General features: G+C 33.4%; 1 protein-coding gene across 2 annotated transcripts in view; it reads left to right on the top strand.

Moving 5' to 3' along the window:
* Window positions 1-18,151, top strand: part of LOC143205048 (E3 ubiquitin-protein ligase goliath) — a 77,360-nt gene that overhangs the window by 4,972 nt on the left and 54,237 nt on the right. For both annotated transcript variants that reach the window (XM_076418040.1, XM_076418041.1), the window contains exons 2-4: window positions 14,457-14,730; window positions 17,733-17,846; window positions 17,905-18,057. In XM_076418040.1, the coding sequence (XP_076274155.1) occupies window positions 14,484-14,730; window positions 17,733-17,846; window positions 17,905-18,057 (514 nt within the window). In that variant the 5' untranslated portion in view covers window positions 14,457-14,483. The remainder of the gene's footprint in view (window positions 1-14,456; window positions 14,731-17,732; window positions 17,847-17,904; window positions 18,058-18,151) is intronic.

Raw genomic sequence — 18,151 nt, 5'->3', positions numbered from 1 at the left:
TCTCGGTACATTATTGGCATAATGCGTAAATTTCAGCCCATTTAGAGATATATTATTTTTTTACTTTTTTTCCATATATATACTCATGAAAAATTGGAATTTTTGGTCATTTTTAGACTTTTTCTTATAGCTTTGATCCAGAGTGACAAAAATTGGTGAAAATACTGTTTCTTATGTAAAAAGTGACGTTTAAAATCTTGGTGATATTGTTTTTGCTTATATCCTAATAGTTCCAGAGATATGCCTGCTATGATTTTTGAATTAAAATATTATTGACCTGTATTTTTATTCATAATTGTAAAACTACCGGTTTTATGGCAAAACTGATGGTTCTATCGTTTTTCTCGGTACATTATTGACATAATACGTAAATTTCAGCTCATTTGGTGATATATTATTTTTTACGTTATTTCCATATGGGCATTTGTGATTTAAAAAGAGAATCAAATCTGAAACTACCGTTACTTATGTATAAATTGATATTCAGTTAAGTGGTGATATCGTTTTTGTTTGATTCTTAACACCTCAAAGATATGGCTATTATAGATGACAACAATGGCAGTACCTTTGAGTAGTAGGGTGGAGTAAGAAACATTTATTATAAAGAAATCATGATGAGTACTTTTTTCTAATTGTTATTATTCTTAGATGAAAATTATCCCTTATAAATCACGGAGAGCTATGTCTGGCGAATAAGGTAGATTCGTTCTTCAAGTTTTCCAGTCAAAGGACTAGATTATCATTATTTTTCTTTGTATTACAACATGTAAAACTGAAAAGTAATTGAACTATTAGTTTTTATAACTATCTAAGCTCATTTACCACCAACCCAACTAGAGTTTCATACTCTACTGGTATATGGAACTCTATTTGGTTGCATTTCGTTTCTTTTTATATCAATGACAGTAAGGCGGCGTTGGCTAGATTTCTGGGTCACTAAACTTCCTGTTCGCTTTTGATAAAATCCCGGAGATGTGTGTATGCGTGTGGCCGTGTATATTTCGATAGATTCGTATACGTTCTTTTACCAGCCTACGTGATCTCGATTTACTTCGGCCGAGATAAAATATAAACTTAACATTTCTATCGCTGTAGGTGAACGAGATACAGCTACCGAAACATTTTTCTGGTACATCCATCCAGTTGGCTTTGGCTTAACATATTCGTTATTGTTTATAAACAGAGAGTGACACAACGAATAAAATGTTTTGCTGAGACATAAAATCTAATGAGTTGATCGCTAAAATTTGATAAAAATATATCAACATTTGGATTATGTAAACTTTTTTTATAGTTCTAATTTTATTTATCAATAGTGGGCAACTTGATTTTACAACAAACTAGAACAATTTGTTGATTTTTTTTTCAATAATGACAATAAAAGGTGAATCTATAGTTGTAGATAGTTATTATTGAGCAAATAATCGAAAACTATTTATGTGATAAATTGGGAGACTGAATAAAAATCAGCAGTGCGTTTTTAAAATTTATTTGTAATTTCCGATGTTACACAAGAGTCTAGTTCTGGAGAATCCCGGCATGCGCACAAGGATCTGAATTATTTGGAACGTTGCCGGTTGTTGAAAGTGATTCGTATATTTGAAGAATATGTTATTATAACTAGAATTAATTTTCTTGAATTCACTTGAGTCAATCTAAAGTTAAAATGTTTTGGTATATCGATATATATATCCGGCATCCCTACTCATCACGCCTTTTGTTTCTGGGTATATCGTGGTGTAGTAGCACTCCTTGATCTTCGTTCGTGTCGCTCAAGTTTTGTGGACAAAAATCAAGATGTGAAATCAAGAAGATGATGAGAGACATTCGGGCTCCAATCTTTTCCGATGATTTGAACAACATCTTAAGACTTTGCGTCCTCCATTCTTCAGTTCTAGGATATTAAACGCTTTTCTTTCAAAAAACCTGATAAATTTCCTATAATTTGTATTATTTAGTGACCGATTATTGTTTTTACGATATACTTCATTACCTTAAATGTTTCATTACCAGGTCCTTCAACTGCAGTTCGATTTATTATTCAAGTCGAATATGCGCAGTGTCGTTGTCTTGTTTTATGTGAAATACGATTTATTTTTTTATGATGTTGACTGATCCTTACCGTCAGATAAGATATAATCGTGTATGTTTTTTTTACAACAGTTTACAGCCGAAAAATCCGTACGGTATTCTTGTTTGATCTAGTTTTGTTTATAAACAACTGTCAAACTGACTCCCAACCAGTTTGATTATCTGGTTAATCAGATGTCAAATGTACCAATATTAACGTCTTCATATCCCTCATATTTTGAATACACTGACCTACACCCAATATATTCGGGTGTTCTGCAGGGCAGTGTCCTTGGCCCATTGTTATATCTATTGTATACAGCTGACCTACCGACCTCAAGAAACACCAACTTCATCTTAACAAAGTCGAATTGTGGTTGAAAACGTGGCGTAGCAAAGCAAATGAGACTAAATCTACCCAATGACATTCACCCTTTGTAGAAGAACATGTCCTTCAGCAGAACAAGCAGACAACGTTAAATATCTGGGGAAAGACGTATAGTGACTATTTAATGATCTCTGGAATAAGTTAGAATAATCTTTAGAATAAGTTAGGATAGAGTTTAGAATAAGTTAGAATAGTATCTAGAATAAGATTTAGATTATAAGTTGTAAAGCAGATCACTTACTAAAATGATTTTCTACATGTCAGGATAATACTTATTGCCCACGGGCAGATTGTTCTTCTGACATTCTAAGAGATTAATAAAAAAAATTATCTCATATAACTGACCGTAACAGTCTTCGTAACTGACAGTTTTCTTCAGTTAACCACCAAATGCATAAAGCTTTGAGTGAACCAATTTTCAGTCAGTCCATTTTTCCTTTCTTTTAGGTAATTTCTAAATCATACCAAGATCTTCCAATGGATGAATCGTCAAGTTCTGGCTAGTTTGGAAGCTATTTACGGGTTTGAGCTTAACGTTGTTGCGCCTAAAAAAGGTTTATGGTAAAACTTTAAAATTATGGTTTTCAAAATTCACAAGTGGTGATTTCCCTGTGCAAGACAAATGACGTTCTGGTGTACCGAAAAAGTTTGAATATTCGAAACTGCAAGAGTTATTGGATAAAATGAAATGTTACTTGTGGCCCAAGATTAATGACCGATTACGAGCAATGGGCAAAATTTAAATAAGATGGGAAGGTGGGTGCCACATCAATTGAATGACAGGCAAATGGAAAATCGAAAAATTGTCGAAATATATAGAGTCAAATGGCCAATACTTGTTGTTTGAAAATGTTTTATAATAAATAAAACAGTGATTTTGGAGTAAGATGTCTCTCGTAGCTGTCAAATGACAAAACTATCAAATTTCATGTTGTAGAACCGTCGTTAGGTCTTATATTGTTAAAATTACGGCCAATAGTTGGTGTTCATAATAGTTTATACCTGCTTCTGTTACATATATAGATATTTTCCTTTTTTCTAACACTACACAAGGATCTACTAATTCTAATATTGATAAAGTGAAATATCTCGCTTATTTTTATAACAAATACATTTAAATGTGTACAAAAAAACAGATTTCTGTTTGTTGTTTCACTTATATTGTTGGATCAGGGTCGAAAACATCGTAAATAACAACGTCAGTGGTATTATTTTGTTTTTTTATGAATATGGGATCGAAGTAACTGCTTTGGAATTATTATGTTATTATTCGGATATTCATAGAGAGAAAAATACCAACACACCAGTTTGGGTTTATTAACAAAAATTCAATAATTGGCTAGGTCCACAGAATAACAGATGTTTTTAAGTCTACGAAAGTAAAAAACTATGCTCATCTATATTCTTATATGTTGCCCAAGCCTTCGATAAGGTTTGGCATGAAGGCCTTGTTCATAAACTACAAAAAATTTTACCAAAACAACACACCGAACTATTAATATCGTACATTACAACTAGAATGTTTAGAGTTCAACAAGAAGAAGCTTACTCTACAATAAAAGAAGCTAAAGTGGGTGTACACAAGGAAGTGTACTGGGATCAACGCTTTATCTACTCTACAATTCTGATATACGACAAATGGAGAATATTACGATGGGTACATTTGCTGATGATACTGCGATTATAGCTGTCGGAGACAATAGTGAAGAAGCCTCACGAAAACTACAACAGGCAAGTGAAAGCATAAATAATTGGACAAAAGCTTGGAAAATAAAAATTAATGAAAGTAAATCTGTGCATGTGCAGTACACCTACAACCAGACCGTGCAAGCACCAATAACATTAAATAATACTATCATTCCATATAGCAACAACGCTAAATATCTCGGAATGAATATTGATGCAAAACTTCGCTAGAAGGAACATATATAGAAGAAAACAAAAGAACTGGAATTGAAATATAGGAAAGTGTATTGGCTAATTGGAAGAAAATCACAATTATCAATATATACGGAAACCTATATGGACATATGGAGTTCAATTATGGGGATTTTCTGTAAAGAGTAACATAAATAAAATACAAATTTTTCAGAACAAAGTCCTGAAAGGTATTGTGGGCGCACTCAAATGCTATAGGACTGATTACCTACATCGAGACCTTCAGATACCCACAGTCAGTCAAGAAATCAAGAGAATTGCAAGGGGGCATGAGGAAAGACTCCATTCTCATACTAATATTGAAATATTGCAACTTTTGGATAACACCAGAACAGGACACAGACTCAAAAGAATCAAACCATCTTGTGTAGTGTTGTGTAGTGAGGTGTATATAATAAAAAATACAGCAGTGACATATATAAACATTATTTCACCAGAGACTGAGATAGGGCCGATGGGTCCTCCTAGTTATATACCTATATTTAATTTATCATAAAAACAAATTGTAGGTAGTCGGAAATTTCTAGTAACAATGTTGTAATTAAATAATGAAAAAATTATTCAGATATGTCGCCGGCATCACCCTGTATGACGGGTTTAATTTTTTCATTCGGCACGAGCCTCGTTAATACTATCACAGCAACGAGCTGTCAACAATACGATTCATCTGTTTCCTAGGCCCACTCGCCTCGAATTGTACACATAATTATTAAATCGCTTTTCTTGTGAAATGTTGTTTGGTTAATAGATAAGGCTGCGCGACAAGGAAATAAATATTCTTTTGAATGTTTCCTGAATTTATACGAAATTTTTGACGTTTTGTTTAATGACAGTAATCAGCGATCACGGAAATATTGTATTTATCTACTGAAATCGGATTAATGGATTTATTTACATATTTAGATCGAGATTGATAATGTAACAGGTCAATTGAAAAGTTCCCGACCTGCCATAGTAAAACCTCTTTTTTTGGTAAAAATAGACTTTAGTTTCAGCGATCACCTCTTCATTCGACGAAAATTTCTTCCCAGCGAGCGTTCTTTTGAGATCTGAGAACAGGAAATGGTCGCCGGGGGCCAAATCTGGAGAATATGGTGGATGAGGAAGCAATTCGGAGCCCATTTCGTGGATTTTTGATTCGGTGAATTGTCTTGGTGAAGCAGCACTTTCTTTTTCTTAAAATGCGGCCGTTTTTTCGGCGATTTAGTCCTGCAAACGGTCGAATAATGCTATGTAATAGTCACTGTTGATGGTCCTTGCTTTTTCAAAGTAGTCAATGAAAATTATTCCATGCGCATCCCAAAATACAGACGCTATAACCTTGCCAGCGGACTGTTGCGTTTTCCCACGCTTTGGAGCGGGTTCATCGTGTGCAGTCTACTCGGATGACTGTCGATTGGACTTCGGAGTGAAATGATGGAGCCATGTTACATCCATTGTCACATATCGACGCAGAAACTCGGGTTTATTACTCTTGATCATCTTCAAACACTCCAAATCATCAACTCGTCGTTATTTTTGGTCAAAAGTGAGCCCATTTTGCACAGAGCTTTCTCATACCCAAATATTCGTGAATCATATGATGTATCCGTTCAGTTAATATCTTTAGAGTGTCTGCTATTTCATTCAATTTCAATTTACGGCCATTCAAAATCATTTTGTTGATTTTTTAAATGTTTTCGTGGATAACAACCTCTTTTAGGCGTCCACTGGGTTCACCGTCTTCGCTGCTCATTTCACCACGTCTAAACTTAGCATACCAATCCTTAATGGTTGATTTTCCTGGAGCAGTGTCCGGAAACTCGGCATCAAGCCAAGTTTTTCTTCAACTGTATGTTTTCCCTTCAAAAAGCAATACTTTATCAACATGCGAAATTCTTTTTGTCCGTTTTTTTCACAATAACAAAAGTTGCTTCACTCAAAATGCTATAATTCACAAACTAATGATCCGATAGCTGTCAAATTTATACACGCATCTTTTGAGGGTTAGAGATTAACTAAAAAACATATATAACATATTCTAGTAGCGCCATCTATGTGTGAGGCCGGGGACTTCTCAATTGACCTGTTACTTGATGTAATATTATAGCAATCAGAGTGAATTGCGTCAGTGTTTTGCGACAGATTCTGCAGGAATATCGAAAATAGTAAAAATATCGATAAATCCCTATATTATTGTTTTCTAATATATTATAAAAGTGCTACTCTGTCGACCAGAAAAAGGTCCTTGGTTTGGAAAATATATAAGTTTGTGAACTAAATAACGAAAAAATATAGTGCTTGATGCTTTTGCGTCCAACTTCATGATTTATCGACTGTATACTGACTTCATATGACACAGGCTTGAATTTAAATCTAATAAAAAGTGTTTTTCCCTAATATTTTTAAAGAATTAGTAAAACATTATAAAAAGTCGAAAAAGTAGATAAAGAAACTAGACGGATTAAGAAAAAGAGAAAAAGTCATATCAAATAGAAGCCAAGTAACAATTATAGAGCAATCTGATCATAGATTGGACTGGAAAAGAAAAAACGGAGGGAGAGATATAGCAGAACAATGAAGAATCAAGAAGAAATAAGAACACAAAGAAGTAAAGAAAGAAGATACATTAAAGAAGTTGTTAAAGTAAATTAATAGAAATAAAAAAAAAACAGAAAACACCAACACAATAATAATGGTAACACTTCTAACAGAAAATCAAGAAAGACTGACTTCATGAACTGTTAAACAGTAGCTATCAAACTAAGGTTTAACAGCGATATGTGTCCCTGAATTCGGGATGAACTTTTCCCATATAAGTGTCTTTTTGTACTCAAAAGATACCAGAAGTCACACAATACCAAATCTGGTGGATAAGGAGGAAGATGTATAATTTTGTTTTCAGTCGAAGCGGCTGTAATATGATTTCACTGAACATAGTCAGCCAACAATGTTCAAAATATCACTTAGAAATAACTATTTGCACTCTGTACTGTATCATAGATAGCAATTATCAATCTCTAAAGTGATTTTTCTTAAAAAAAAAACGGTAAAAATATGAAGTTCAAATTTATAAAAAAATATAAGCTCGAAACATTTTCATTGTAGTTCAGTATATTGTAGCAAAATAAGATTAACGTTTGTTTAAACTGTATTTATTTGATAAAATTATCTTGTTTCCTATTATATTTGGTTGGTTTAGTTAGGAAGTTATTATTTCTGACAGTGTGGCTTGAGTAAAAATAGTCTTGTGTGAGAAATTATGTGAAAACGGTGATACAGAGATCTTGGATTACGAACTGTAAGATTCTGTTTCAATAAATCATAAAATAAGTTTTATATATATTAGGAAAAATGCTATCTTGCTAACTTGCTATCTTGGTAACTTGCTATCTTCAGTTATTATGTCGCTTCCTTTATCTTTTATGTGTCTATAATTATATAATTTTACTCTTCTGAAATTTTTAAAACGCTGTAAAAAAGTTTCAAGTTATTTTTACAGTTTTTCTATTCTTTCTCCAAATTATATCCATGTTTTCTTTATTGCGTCTTGTACTGTTTGTTTGTTTGTTTTACTATTGCTTTGCTTTTCTTCTGGGTTTTCTGTTGGGTTGTCCAGTTGTTTATTCTTCTGTCAAATTACTGGGTTAATGTTTCTGGTTTGTTTATTTTGTCATTTTGTCCCTTGCAAGTTTCCAACTGTAATCCATTGACTTCTCTTAATTCATTGTCACTACTACCGAATAGTGATCACTTCCTATTTCTCCTATTATAATTAATTATTTATTTCTTTATTGCTTTTTGGTTTCCCTTGTATTTTGATCGAAGTAGTAATTTTTTATTATCAGGTAAAAACCATAATCTTGTATTCTTTTTCAGATGTCATTTTTACGTCTTATTTCATTACTAGCGACCCGCCCCGGCTTCGCACGGGTGCAATGCTGATACTAAATTAAATACACTACAGAAAAAATATGAACGTTGTATATAAAAACATAGCGACCCGCTCCGACTTTGCACGGGCATAAAATATATATGCCTATGTCACTCAATGAAAACATGATTAAAATCGATCCAGTATTTTTGGTTCATTCATTACTGCCCTTGGCCTGCACGCATTAAATTTGGAGTAAAACAATTCCTCTTCCCTTATACTTACTATGAAGATTTCCTGCTATCTTTGGAATATCTAAATTCATACAATTTTTATTACATTACACATTTTTAAACGCAAATTTTAAATTTGTAATATCTCCGAAAATATTTGTTTAATTTACATGCTGTAAGGAACCATATTGATCTATATTAATTGCACACTGTATTTAAGGTACTTAATTCGATAAGGATTAATGCCGTATTGCTTAAAATAGCTTCGTAAATAAGCCATTTTCTCACGTAAAAAGTAAACAATAAAAATGGTTAATGTGGGTTATCCCTAAAAGATAAACATATACCATCGCGGATTTTTTTGTAGACCTTTTTATGGTGTACAATACTGTAGTACATTAATTTGATCTAACTCGTAGGGTTAGGCAGCGTTTTTGCTAATTGCTAAATAAGCCTAAAAAAATAGGTTAATTTACGACATCACGTTAGAAACCTCTAAAATTAGCAATGTTGCCTTAGTATATTATGCATGTATTATACATATAAACCTTCCTCTTGAATCACTTTATCTATTGAAAAAAACCGCATCAAAATCCGTTGCGCAGTTTTAAAGATTTAAGCGCACATAGGGATATAGGGACAGAAAAGGCCACTTTGTTTTATACTATGTAGTGATATGTAACATCTTGAAACTCTACCGTTGAAATTTCATTATCAAAAAATAAATTACCCTATACAACGTGGCAAAAGTCCCGCTACCATTTTGATTGCCTATAACTTTGCTCAAAGAAAAGATAAGTAAGTTTCGTTTTCATAAAATTGGTTTATTTGGTCTTTACATTTTTTTTTCGTTATGATTGAAAAATTATATCAGCTAAATAGTGACCGCGATTTGCTATGCAACTTTCGGCTCTTTTTAAGGCATAATTTTTTAAGCATCTTTAATTTCGTGACGAATATTGTCTTTAAGATGTTGAATCGGTTCGGGCTTATTCATATAAACTTTTGATTTTAAAGAAACCCCATAAGAATGGAGTCTGGCGCTGTTAAATTCGGAGATCTGGATGGCAATGCTAAGTCGCCACTTCGTGAAATTAGTCTTCGTGGAAAAACGTCATTCGATAACTGAATTGTTCCTTGGTCTTCCATTTCAGGCACAAGAAATTTCGAATCATGTCTTGGTACTGTTCAGCAGTAACAGTAACTGCAACACCTTGGTCATTTTCAAAAGAACAGGGAGCAATGATGTTTCCAGCATGAATATCACACCATACAGTTGTTTTTAGTGGATGCAATGATGTTTCATTAATTAATTGAGGATTCTGTGTTTCCCAAAACTAAATGTTCTGTTTATTGACGTGGCCACTGAGAAGAAAATAGGCTTCATCGTTCATTATCAATTTAGGCGAAAAATCTTCAATTTCACCAGTCTTAGGATTGCATTACTATACTCAACTCGTTGATCAGGATTTCTTGGTAATAATTTTTGGATTAATTGAATTTTGTACGGAAACAATTTCAATCAGTTTTCAAAGTTCGCCTAAAACTGTGTGCAGAAATGTGTAACTGGGAAGCGCGTCCCCGAATTGATGTTTCTGGGGACTCTGCTACACTATCGCGTACCAAAGCCACATTTTCAGTGTTATGAGACGTTCGTTGTCTTCCAGAACGAGGCCTGTCTGCTGTCGTACCATACTGTCTAAAATTCGCATTCATACAGCTTCATACAGCATTCGATGACTTCATTGACTAGCATTCGTGAGGATTCAACATGAAGTTAGTTATAAATATACCCTATACGATTTGATACACAGTAACACCATTTGTTGTAAACCCTTTATAGGCCTGATATTTTTGTGAAATTCTTAAACACAGAATAGAAAAGATTCAGTAGCTATTTAGATACATGTGCAGTCGTTGTCCGCAGATCCTTGGCATTTAGTGCTTTACTCTGATGTTTATAGAACCGTTGGTAAACAAGAAACAATGCAGAAGCAGCGAGATACCAATATCTTGGATATACATTCAAGATGTAGGAGTCAAGTTCTTTCAAAGGTTATGATAAAAAAGAGCCTTGAGCGTGTTGATGCTAATATTTCACACGGAAGTAAACATAACTGATTGTTAATAAATAGAACTAGAAGAATATTGTCAATAGGCTCACCGAGCTTGTAATAAAGAATCTCTAAAATATTGATTTATATTAAGAATATACTGTAGATAAATTATTAAACATAAATTTATTTTAAAATTAAAAGTACTACTAAGATTTTACCAAAAATAAAGAAGCACAATATTTCAAAATTGGCCATGTTTTGTTAAAACATCAATCAGAAGGGCTACGAAACATTGACGTCACTCACCGCTTCCTAATCATCATTTCCACATTCCAACGTTTGACATTTTTAGCGCCCTTTGATTATATTTCACGGTTAAAAAATTGGTTTTGTTCTACCAGTGGAAAGAAAAGATCAGTGAAAAGATAGAACGGATATTCATTAAGGCAGGATAATCTAAATTTGCCTAGAATGGATGTAACGATAGTGACTGTAACTGAAATAATAATTTTAAGAAGAATAGTAGAACTTTTGTAGAATTGAAGTGAGTGAATATTCCAGACACACTAACCATGAAATGTGATTGAATATTGAAGAACATTAAGTAAGAATTCTTTCAGTATAACACTTGGCAATTCATCAGTTGGGAGAACAGTATTATTGAAATAAATTCTCCTATATTTGGCAAGACAAATCAAATTTGTGTCAATGGCAAAGATACTGAAATATTTTATGATGAAAATTTGAAGATACAGATGTAAATGCATTTGACAGAATCACCAAAATATTTATTTTATATAGTTGATAGTAACTACAAACAAAAAACCGTCTAAATTATATACTTGATGATGAATGTTTGATTTTCTCAAACTTTTAACAGCTCTGTGGAAACAAAAACTGTATCCGATTTTGTATCAAATTATCTTGTAACATTTGGGCAAATCAGGTGCAGAAATTTTATTTCTGGAGTTTATTTTATTTCTGAAGTCTTTGAAACTTTTGTTTGCCTTAACATCCATATAATAGGCTCTAAGGTCTTGATAAAATCACATTGTTTAATCAAATATCACTTACCCTGAACCTTGAAGTATACCCCATCGAACTACTTCAAGTAACAGGAACCAGATATTCAATATTGACTTGTTGTGGTCTAACCATGATAGGATTTGATTGACACTTGTTGAAGGTTTGAATTTAATTAGTATTTTTCTTTGTATTTTGAGAATATATAGTCGGAGAATCAGTAGTGAAAATCACTGAATGTTGAGTTCAGTTAGAAGCTTATTTTCTTCTGTCTGGTTGGCATTCGAATCTTGTGGAAATATATAGTGACTTCATCCACACTTGTACTACTAAACCCTCCACGTTATATTAAATATAATTTTCCACATTATTTGGTAACTAAAAAGGAACATAATTATTAGGTACTCATATAGACAATAAAGAAAACAAATGAGGCCTAAACTAAAATGTTATCAACATAATAACTTAATAATATTAATATAATTATAATTATAGTTAACATTTTTGTTCGATTATTTTATTTAGATTAGAATTTTCTTGTATGTCAAAGCCAAACTGAACTAAAACAAATTTTCGGGTTCGACCAAAATTGCGAACATTTTTTGCAGAAATAACTTTTATTCTGTGTAAAGTAAAAACGTATTGTCATAGGATAGTTTTCCAAAGATAGTCGGTTATTTCAGTGCTTTGCTAGTACTAAGTGCTGTATTAAGCCGACATTTGTTTTCATTTAATTACCGAGACTAATTATATTTACGTTCCAAAAAGTAAATATTACTATTTTTTCCTTGTTGAACATACAGAACAACATTTTGACAATATTTATTCAACGATAACCTTATTACCCTTTTGTTAGAAACAAATTTTCACCGATTTTGAGCTTCATTCTGCACGATTCTGCAACTATATCGCGGTTGCATTAGCGCCGACAGCGTATTTATCAGTTTTAATTCCGCAGCAACTGCGAAGCTTATTATTTTATGGGGCCAATTAAACAGTAACTGAAATAAAACGGGATTTGGATGTGGCTTTGTACGTCGTGATTCCAGTAAAGCCACACAACCGGCCGGTTGTAGAACATCATTAAATAATAGCATTAGCTAAATTGGTTTAGTTTTTTTTACGTGTTTTGCGTTATAAAGATTATACCCACTGATGGGATTTCGTGTTTGGTTTTATTCATTATTCATTTTAAGGATTTTTCTTTCTAAATTTAGAGAGAACTATTTATACATTGTAATATCTTTCAAAGTCTTGTTCATCTACCAGTGGAAAGAAAAGATCATTGAAAAAGAATAGAACTGATTTCAGATTTCAGATAATCTAAATTTCCCCAGAATAAGTTTGACGATAGTGGCAGTAACTGAAATAATAATTTTAAAAAGAATAGTAGAACTTTTGTAGAATTGTAGTGAGTGATTATTCCAGACACACTAACCATGAAATGTGATTGAATATTGAAGAACATTGAGTAAAAATACTTTCAATATAACACTTGGCAATTCATCAGTTGAAACTACAGTAAAAAAAACCGTTTAAATTATATACTTGGTGATGGGACACCATTATACCACTGATGGAAGATAACCATCTTCTGTCTATGTGATAGATAGAAGATACCAAGATGGAGAAATATTTAAACATTGTAATCTTTTTCAAAGTTTTGTTGGGTCGAAATTCGACTACAATTTATTAAGTTGTCATGTTTCTGTCAATTTCTTCCCAACGAGCATTCTTTTGAGATCTGGAATACAGGAAATAGACGCTGGCGGCCAGATCTGGAGAATACGGTGGATGGGGAAGCATTTCGAAACCCAAATCATGTATTTTTGACATCGTTTTCACTAACTTGTGACATTGACTTGGTGAAGCAACATTTTATTTTTCTTCAAATGCGGACGTTTTTCGGCGAATTCGTCCTTCAGAAAGTCCAATAATGCTATATAATAGTCGCTGTTGATGGTCCTACCTTCTTCAAGGTAGTCAATGAAAATTATTCCATGCGCATCCCAAAATACAGACGTCATAACTTTGCCAGCCGACTGTTGCGTTTTCTCACGCTTTTGAGCGGGTCCATCGTATGCAGTCCACTCGATTGGACTTCGGAGTGCTGGAGCCATGTTTCATCCATTGTCACATATCGACACAAAAACTCTGGTTTATTACGCTTCAAACACTGCTTCGAATCATCAACTCGTCGTTGTTTTTGGTCAAAAGTGAGCTCGCGCAACACCCACTTTGCACAGAGCTTTCTCATACGCAAATATTTGTGAATGATATGATATCAAGTTTTTGCTTCAACTGTATTTTTTCCCTCTAAAAAGCAATATTTTATCAACACGCTAAATTCCTTTTTATCAATTTTTTTGACAATAACAAAAGTTGCTTCACTCAAAATGCTATAATTTACAAACTAATGATCCGACAACTGTCAAATTTATACACGCATCTTTTGTGTAGCAATAGTAGCGCCATCTCTGTGTTAGACCGGGGACTTTTCAATTTACCTGTTATATCGAGCTAAAAGGAGACTATGTTCAAAAATAAATTGCCCCTTTTTCAAAATATTAAGTAACTAAACTAACTAAGTATTAAGAACCACCCTTCTTTCACAACACAAAAGATAAATAATTACATAACCTTGTTAACCAATCAAATATGAATGTATCATTCAAGTACTCCATTGTTTTGGAAATTATAAAGTTCTCTACAAATTATAAATATTGTTATGATATGAAAGCCATGTTAAATGACAGTTTTATCACTACAGTATAACTTTAAGTGACAGGACAACGTATTTTGTGACAACACTTGAAGAATATATCAAGTAGCATCATTAAAATACCACGACACTGCCGCGGCAAATCGGTAAAACCTTCCCTTTATTGTTTCAGATATTCCACAGAGTGTTCAGTCGAAAGATGCAAGTGAAAAACAAAGTATTCCATCTGCGTTACTCCATACTGGTGGTGGTGGGTCTCCAGTTCATCGAGGCGGCCATCTCCGAGGCCACGCCAGAGGACGGGGTCACCTCGAACTCGATCAACTTCAACCTGAACGCCGAGGACAACTCTTTCACGTCTGCTTTTTTGAACGTCACCTTTAAGACTGATCACGGCTGGAAATGGGACAAAACTGAAGTGGGACGGTACGGAGGAGGTTTTGTTGGTGAGTAGGACCTCATCGGGAGGACCGTGAATTAATTTTGAGGCTGTTTTATTGTATTAGGTGCTTGAATGTATTCTGACCATTTTTTCATGTCAAAAAGGCATTTTTTGAGAGAAACTGGTACGATATATATTAATCAATATATTTTCTACAAGTTTCTCCTATATTTATATGATGACATCGTGTTGAAAGAACGATGTTGCTTTGGCTGCGATGCAAACATCGATCAATTTTCTCATTCCGTCGGCGTTTGCCTCACCTTTTACCTTACATCTTGCTGGTGTCATCATATACACAGCATTGTCATATACGAAGGATTATCTTAGTAGATCCATATTTCATCGTCACTCAGAAGAGAATAGAAAACTCTTCTTTTTTGCCCTGGCAAGTAACGAAATCGCAATATTGAAGCGGTTGGACCTGATATTGTATTCGTAGTATTATATTGAATATAAATGTTTTAAATGTTTGCACCTTGTAGAGGGTCTTTATGACATTTTCCCAGATGCTAAATCCTAATTGGACTTTTTAGCTTAATTTTTCGTAATATTATTTGTTTTATTTTGGCACTGATTTTTTCGCCTAACTATTCATTGGTGTTGAAGGGTTGAAAATTTCAGGTAATCGCATCGAATCATTAATAAAACGTAAATTAATGAACAAGACATTAATTACTTACCTTTTAATTGTTTTAGACACAAAAGTCAGGTTAAAATTGATGAAATTATAATATCTAGACAATACAACAATACTGCAAAGCGTGCGTTTTAACTCACAATGACTAAATGAGAAGAAACTTCACACAATTGATAAATAACGCGTGCACACTGTGTTGCCACTTCACAAAAACAATAATAATGATACCAGTGCCTATTTAAGATAAAATGACCTTTTAAAAGCAACATCATTTATTCAAATAAATATATAAAGTATAAATTACATAAACTTCGAATACTGTTCCTAATCATCTGTATATAATTGTCATGCTATATAAAGATACCTCCGTATTTTCCTAATCTAACACCTTGTGTTTCCTATGTTTTCGGAATCATTTATTTATGGATTAAATAAGTCCACTGCATCAGTGTGCAGGCCATGCAAGAAGTTTAACGTGACATTCTATGATTAAGATGTTTTTTGTCACTCTATAAAGTACTAAGTAGATATTAAATGAGCTTATTTAAAATAATTAGTCCTTATTCCGAAAATATATCATTTACTTTCGAACGCACCTTGTATATATTGTAAAAGCCCTCGATATTAATTCCCCTATAACGCAAAAATGCTCGGTAATATTAATCGATGTTATTAATGTTGTTTCCGTTTATTAATGAAGCTCCGTAACGCCTCAAAATAATTAGTTGGATGTAATTTGATTAGCGTGCAGTACTAATGGCATTTTATGATTTTTTTAGAAAGATAATTGGGTTTAGCTATAAAGCTCGACCTCAGCGTGTCGCGCAGGATATTCGATAAGCTTGAACGAGATGTTTCGTGGTAAAAGAAGTCCATTGTCTTTTACTTTTTTTGCGAGAGTATTGTTTTTTTATAGATTAAAAAAAATAATGCGCAAAAACAAGTATATAAAGTAGGAGACGAAAACTAGAAAGTGTATCAAAATGATTGTGACGTTTCTTGACACTTGGCTGTTCTGTTTCTTCTGGAATAATACTATTTCTGGTTGTCTATTTTTGTTGTTAATTTGAAACTATTCTTGTTCTGCTTTTGACTGTTCTGTTTCTGGTATATTACTATTTCTGTTTCTATTCCTTGACCATTTCTGTCTCTGTTCTCTAACCAATTTTGTTTCTATTCTTTGACCAATTCTGTTTCTTACTGCTTATTTCTGTTCTTAATTTGACACTGATTCTTGTTCTGCGTTTGGCTGTTCTGTTTCTATTCTATTACTATTTCTGTTTCTATTCTTTGGACAATTATGCTTCTGTTCTCTAACTAATTTTGTTTCTATTCTGTTTCTTACTGTTTATTTCTGTTCTTAATTTGACACTGATTCTTGTTCTGCGTTTGGCTGTTCTGTTTCTATTCTAATACTATTTCTATTTCTATTCTTTAACCAATTCTGTCTCTGTTCTTTAACTAATTTTATTTCTGTTCTTTAGCCAATTCTGTTTCTTACTGCTTATTTCTGTTCTTAATTTGACACTGATTCTTGTTCTGCGTTTTGCTGTTCTGTTTCTATTCTATTGCTATTTCTGTGTCCATTATTTGACCAATTCTGTCTCTCTTCTCTAACTAATTTTGTTTCTATTCTTTGACCAATTCTGTTTCTTACTGCTTATTTCTGTTCTTAATTTGACACTGATTCTTGTTCTGCGTTTTGCTGTTTCTATTCTATTGCTGTTTATGCCTCTGTTCTCTAACTAATTTTGTTTCTATTCTTTGACGAATTCTGTTTCTTACTGTTTATTTCTGTACTTAATTTGACATTGATTCTGTTCTGCGTTTGGCTGTTCTGTTTCTATTCTATTACTATTTCTGTTTCTATTCTTTAACCAATTCTGTCTCTGTTCTCTAACTAATTTTATTTCTGTTCTTTGGCCAATTCTGTTTCTTACTGTTTATTTCTGTTCTTAATTTGACACTGATTCTTGTTCTGCGTTTGGCTGTCAGTTTCTATTCTTTAACCAATTCTGTCACTGTTCTAACTAATTTTGTTTCTATTCTTTGGCCAATTCTGTTTCTTACTGTTTATTTCTGTTCTTAATTCTAGTCTTTGACTGTGGATGCATAGTTTTTTTTTCTAAAGAAGGTTGATTCAAGGAACCCTTTTTTAAAATCAATTTTTTTCAAATTTCTAAACTAGACCAGCCTCCTTAAAAAGGGCGGAAACTTATTTGAGTTTCCTATCTGTGACGCTAGTGCCGACTAACGGAGAAATCTCACTAAAATCTTTGTTAATAAATAAATACCGATAGCAGAATGACATATTGTTGAATTAACGTATCTTTCCTGACTCTACGGTACTTATTCTCTGATTTCAGGACCTGCGTATGGTCTCCTGGTTCATGTGACGTCCAAACACCGACCCGACGACCATACCGGATGTTTGTATCCGTTCGAGAGCTCCCGTTCCGACGGCAAACTACCGCTTCCCGGTAAAACTGTGCCAGGACCTGTTGTCCGATCATAATAAACTCACCGAGCGTGTTGCAGGAACTCCCTGGATCGCCCTGATGAAGCGGGGCCAGTGTAACTTCGACCGAAAAGTGGAGAACGCGTTCAAGAGTCGTGCCAGTGGCGTGCTGGTGTACAACGACCGGGATTCGTCGTCTCTGGACAAGATGAAGCTGTCTAATGACCCAAAAAGTAAGTGGGAATCATGTACCAATGAATTATGAGTTATATAGTTATGTAGATATAGTTAATTAAGTTGTTAATTTTCAATCTATCAATCACTTGT

The sequence above is a fragment of the Rhynchophorus ferrugineus genome, unplaced genomic scaffold (genome assembly GCF_030347505.1).
Source record: "Rhynchophorus ferrugineus isolate W39M unplaced genomic scaffold, kcgeb_rfMv2 rfM11, whole genome shotgun sequence".
NCBI lineage: Eukaryota > Metazoa > Arthropoda > Insecta > Coleoptera > Curculionidae > Rhynchophorus > Rhynchophorus ferrugineus.
The sequence above is the reverse complement of the archived record's forward strand: the minus strand, read 5'-3'. Positions and strand labels throughout refer to the sequence as shown.